The following is a 6,000-nucleotide window of genomic DNA, read 5'->3' on the forward strand; positions in this document are numbered from 1 at the left end:
TTTTTGGAATCAGGAACCGATAAGGAATAAGATGACAGTGTTTTTGAATTGATTTCGAAAATTTTATTTTGATGATAATTTTTATATTTTTAATTTTCAGAGCTTGTTTTTAATCCAAATATAACATATTTATATGTTTTTGGAATCAGAAAATGATGGAGAATAAGATGAACGTAAATTTGGATCGTTTTATAAAAGAAATATATTTTTTTTACAATTGTCAGATTTTTAATGACCAAAGTTATTAATTAATTTTTAAGCCACCAAGCTGAAATGCAATACCGAAGTTCGGGTTCGTCGGAGATTACTTGACCAAAATTTCAACCAATTTGGATGAAAAATGATAGCGTGACAGTGCCGCCTCAACTTTCACGAAAAGCCGGATATGACGTCATTAAAGACATTTATCAAAAATATGAAGAAAAAAAACGTCTGGGGATATCATACCCAGGAACTCTCATGTAAAATTTCATAAGATCGGTCCAGTAGTTTAGTCTGAATCGCTCCACACACACACACACACACACACACACACACACACACACACACACACACACACACACACACACACACACACACACACTCACACACACACACACACCACGACCCTCGTCTCGATTCCCCCCTCTACGTTAAAACATTATTTTAGTCAAAACTTGACTAAATGTAAAAATAGATCGCTGCTTCAGATCAATGAAAAATAGATCGCTGCTTCAGATCAATGAAAAATAGATCGCTGCTTCAGACCAATGTAAAATAGATCGCTGTTTCAGATCAATGAAAAATAGATCGCTGCTTCAGATCAATGAAAAATAGATCGCTGCTTCAGATCAATGAAAAATAGATCGCTGCTTCAGATCAATGAACAAGAAGGGCAAAGCCCATACGACTCACATGCTTGACCTAAACCTAGCAATGACATCATACACTAAGAACTGCTTTACACATTTTTCCTACCAAAATACATGTGACCTTGACCCAAGGTCAAGGTCATCCAAGGTCATGCAACACAAAGCTGTTAATTCAAGACATAGGAAGTACAATGGTGCTTATTGGCTCTTTCTACCATGAGATATGGTCACTTTTAGTGGTTCACTACCTTATTTTGGTCACATTTCATAAGGGTCAAAGAGACCTTGACCTTGATCATATGTGACCAAATTTGTCTCATGATGAAAGCATAACATGTGCCCCACATAATTTTTAAGTTTGAAACAGTTATCTTCCATAGTTCAGGGTCAAGGTCACTTCAAAATATGTATACAATCCAACTTTGAAGAGCTCCTGTGACCTTGACCTTGAAGCAAGGTAAACCAAACTGGTATCAAAAGATGGGGCTTACTTTGCCCTATATATCATATATAGGTGAGGTATTCAATCTCAAAAACTTCAGAGAAAATGTGAAAAATGTGAAAAATAGCTGTTTTTTAGACAACATTTATGGCCCCTGCGACCTTGACCTTGAAGCAAGGTCAAGATGCTATGTATGTTTTTTGGGGCCTTGTCATCATACACCATCTTGCCAAATTTGGTACTAATAGACTGAATAGTGTCCAAGAAATATCCAACGTTAAAGTTTTCCGGACGGCCGGACGGACGTCCGGACGGACGGACGGACGTCCGGACGGACGGACGGACGGACGGACGGACGACTCGGGTGAGTACATAGACTCACTTTTGCTTCGCATGTGAGTCAAAAATAGATCGCTGCTTCAGATCAATGAAAAATAGATCGCTGTTTCAGACCAATGAAAAATAGATCGCTGCTTCAGATCAATGAAAAATAGATCGCTGCTTCAGATCAATGAAAAATAGATCGCTGCTTCAGATCAATGAAAAATAGATCGCTGCTTCAGATCAATGAAAAATAAATCGCTGCTTCAGATCAATGAAAAATAGATCGCTGCTTCAGATCAATGAAAAATAGATCGCCGCTTCACATCAATGAAAAATAGATCGCTGCTTCAGATCAATGAAAAATAGATCGCTGCACTAGAGATAACTCACCATAGCGTAGCATCATCTGGTAATTCAGCCTCATGTTTTTGAAGCGTAGTTTCTCCAAATCACACATGGTCTCATACTGCTCCTTTGAGAAGAACTCTTCAATAGACTCTGGTAGATTGAGCTTGTCGTAATCTTCTTTTTTCTTCATAAAACAAAGATAGAGACAACATTCACGTCACTGTACATTTCTATTCCAATTCGTGTTTTGAATACAATGGTTGGTTGTTGGTTTTAACGACCCTCAACCTGTTAGAATATGCAGGCCTGATGCAAGTTTCTTTCCTACGACTTCCTCATGGTCGTGTCACTGTCAGGGTTTAAAACAATTGTAAGTTAGGTCTACCTCAGTAAAATAAAGAAAGTTATAACAAGCTCATGCCTTTTCACACTTGGTACCTCAAATCTTGATCACCTTTAGAAGGTTACACATTCTGTTCCGGATTTTAACACAAGGGGTTTCGTTATGATTGAGCGTATTTTTCAGATTGAACACAACATTTGTGTTACATTTTTTAATTCAGGGAATAATTCGATAATAATATACAACTTGATGCACTCAATCTTGAATCTATTTTTTCTATTTCAAGTAAATATATATATATTACCCGCTATTACGAGCTAGTCGTGTGACAGAGAGTTTTCTTGCACACGAGACTGTAGATGTTTCACGACGGCTTTAGCCGGTGTAAATCTGGTACGACACAGCAAGCCATGTAGTATTCATATATGTGAGTGTGTGTGTGTGTGTGTGCGTGTGTGTGTGTGTGTGTGTGTGTGTGTGTGTGTGTGTGTGCGATAGAGAGAGAGAGAGAGAGAGAGAGAGAGAGAGAGAGAGAGAGAGAGAGAGAGAGAGAGAGAGAGAGAGAGAGAGAGAGAGAGAGAGAGAGAGAGAACACAAATAAAATGATTTTGATACTCACAAAGTGTAGTGGATTCATTGTAAATTATTCTTATGGTGTCGTATTTCCTCAAACTGGAATGTGGTTTATGCTTGAGTTCCTACATAAAACAAAGCAATACGTCGGTTCAACTCGATACGAGTGGAGAAGGAATAAAGGCAACAAAAACAAAAAAAGTTGTATGTTTCTGGTCACCCGATCCCACCTTTTTTTTCCCGCCGACCTTAGACTTTTTTTTTATTGCATTTGTAAAACAAAAGAAGAAACAAGTCGCGTAAGGCGAAAACACAATATTTAGTCAAGTAGCTGTCGAACTCACAGAATGAAACTGAACGCAACGCAACGCAGCAAGACCGTATACTCGTAGCATCGTCACTCCACCGCCCGTGGCAAAGGCAGTGCCCGTGGAATTGACAAGAAGAGCGGGGTATTCGTTGCGCTGAGAAGGATAGCACGCTTTTCTGTACCTCTCTTCGTTTTAACTTTCTGAGCGTGTTTTTAATCCAAACATATCATATCTATATATTTTTGGAATCAGGAACCGACAAGGAATAAGATGAAAGTGTTTTTAAATTGATTTCGAAAACAAAATTTTGATAATAATTTTTATATATTTAATTTTCAGAGCTTGTTTTTAATCCGAATATAACATATTTATATGTTTTTGGAATCAGCAAATGATGGAGAATAAGATAAACGTAAATTTGGATCGTTTTATAAATTTTTTTTTTTTTTTTACAATTTTCAGATTTTTAATGACCAAAGTCATTAATTAATTTTTAAGCCACCAAGCTGAAATGCAATACCGAAGTCCGGGCTTCGTCGAAGATTACTTGACCAAAATTTCAACCAATTTGGTTGAAAAATGAGGGCGTGACAGTGCCGCCTCAACTTTCACGAAAAGCCGGATATGACGTCATCAAAGACATTTATCCAAAAAATGAAAAAAACGTTCGGGGATTTCATACCCAGGAACTCTCATGTCAAATTTCATAAAGATCGGTCCAGTAGTTTAGTCTGAATCGCTCTACACACACACACACACACACACACACGCACGCACACACGCACGCACACACGCACGCACACACGCACATACACCACGACCCTCGTTTCGATTCCCCCTCGATGTTAAAATATTTAGTCAAAACTTGACTAAATATAAAAAAAAAAGCGTCAAAACGAAAGTAACAGACGGCAGACGACACAAGGGGGATAACCCCGCATCCCTTTTGTCTCATTTGTTTTTTAATGTGTTTTCTTTCTCTTTGTATAGTAAGTCCAGTCTCTTTGCGTCACTGTATTAGTATAGTTATTTTCTACCCTGACAACAAAAAAACAAAACAAAAAAAAAATCCCTAAGCTTACCTACCTACCCTATTTTTTGTAGCCATGTTACCAGAAACATACAACTTTTTTTTTGGCCTAACGGGACAATGATCTTGAGAGGGAGACCCAGACAAGGTAACTGCAAACGATTCCAAATGAACACGGAAATACCTCTCATTCCAGACAATGACTCCTAAATTCTGACTTGTTTCTGCGTTTTTCCCGTCTCTGTCTACACTTTCATTCTCTGACAACAAAAACTTCGCGACATTTCTGTGTCGTTAGACTCAGTTACGATGTCGACGTTTGAAGCAACATACAGATCAGGGCAGAGCAGTTCGCTTGCAAGCTTGTTTTTGTGAAAGAATTCTGCAGTAAAATCACATCCTTCTAGTCAACGGAACTAAACATCACAGTTGATGTATTATTTTCATTCTAGAGATTTTCCAGAATCGATCATCAAAATGTGACTAACTGTCCGCAGAAAAACGCAGAGATCTTACCAATTTCTATTTAAACGGCGCCATGCCAGATGCCTATCAATGCTGAATCAGGTGGCAACCGTTTTCATAAAACTATTTCAATCAAACAGAATGCATAAAAGACACAAACTTACCCTTACTTGATGCTTTTGGTCAGCAAGAACTCTTGTCGCATTTTGCTTCCCCACGGCAGAAGTTGCAGACGACCAACGTCTTAGCGCATGCGCATGGCTAAACTAGATCTTGTGCGCATGCTCGCATTTTTAATGCTTGACCTACATTCCCGCGAAAAATGTGAACATGCTGCGCTGGATCCGCGATAGCTCATTCGATATACTGTACAGTAGTCTTTCAGAGATCTGTTGTATTTCTTCTCTTTGTTTTTCAGATCTCAAAACCGTAAATGCATAAATGACATGTGTCATTGAGTAACTTTTGTGTGTGTTTTAAAAAAAAAACTTTCCCATGCGCCTCAGCCCCGGTGTCACGATTTCATCTTTCGCCTGTGTACATATTTCCCCCTCGACATATACTCAAGACTGAAATGTTGTTTCCTGGTAAAATTAAGAGGTGAAATTATTCATGGACGAAAAGCATGTCAGTTTCTTGCATGTGAAGAAAATTGGTGGTAACATTTAACAGATTTCACCCCCAAAATCGAATTCTTCGAAAACGTGTACTGAGTGGTTACGTCCCTTGAGTAAGAGGCAAAACATTTTAGGATGAATCAAATTTCTAAGTAAAATAAAACAAATTGGTTGGAAAAATTTGGCCCCATGAATGTAAGGTACACAAGGTCGCTCATCAGTACTATCGAAGGGTGTTTTTTTTGTTCAGTGTAGAGTTTATACTAGATCAACGAGGCCGAGAAGCGTAATATCAACACGGCGAAAGATGAAAACGTCACCCCGGCACGTGTCAACCAGGCGTGTGTCCTGAGCACGCTCCTCTATGAGCGAGTTTTCGCGAGGAACAGGGTTGAGCTACGGTAGGGTCACTGCGCATGTCTGGTTTTTTTCTTCGCGGAAACGCTGTTGGGTTGTGTCCAGTCGCGTCCCTTGCAACAAGATGGCGACAAGCGCGTTACGGATTTACTGTTGTGGAGAGTTGATGGACGACGATGATGAACAAGCAGTACTGTTTTATTGTTGATGTGAATGTAATGCCAAAACATCGAACTATCGATTCGAACGTCAATGAAGAAGTGAGCGTGAAAATCGAGCGCAAAACAGCCGGGTAAAAGTTCAGGGCGCTAAAGTACATTTGAGCCGAAATCGCACCCA

General features: G+C 39.1%; 1 protein-coding gene across 1 annotated transcript in view; it reads right to left on the reverse strand.

The window, feature by feature from the left end:
- The window catches only part of LOC138946801 (histone-lysine N-methyltransferase PRDM7-like), a gene marked incomplete at its 3' end in the record, with an annotated part of 46,093 nt that extends 41,164 nt beyond the window's left edge, over positions 1–4,929 (reverse strand). The window contains exons 1-3 of the mRNA XM_070318203.1: positions 4,852–4,929; positions 2,928–3,006; positions 2,008–2,149 (exon numbers count right to left, since the gene is read on the reverse strand). Coding sequence (XP_070174304.1) covers positions 2,008–2,149; positions 2,928–2,945 — 160 coding nt within the window. The remainder of the gene's footprint in view (positions 1–2,007; positions 2,150–2,927; positions 3,007–4,851) is intronic.
- Between the last annotated feature and the right edge of the window lie 1,071 nt (positions 4,930–6,000).

Source organism: Littorina saxatilis, linkage group LG14 (genome assembly GCF_037325665.1).
Source record: "Littorina saxatilis isolate snail1 linkage group LG14, US_GU_Lsax_2.0, whole genome shotgun sequence".
Taxonomy (NCBI): Eukaryota; Metazoa; Mollusca; class Gastropoda; order Littorinimorpha; family Littorinidae; genus Littorina; species Littorina saxatilis.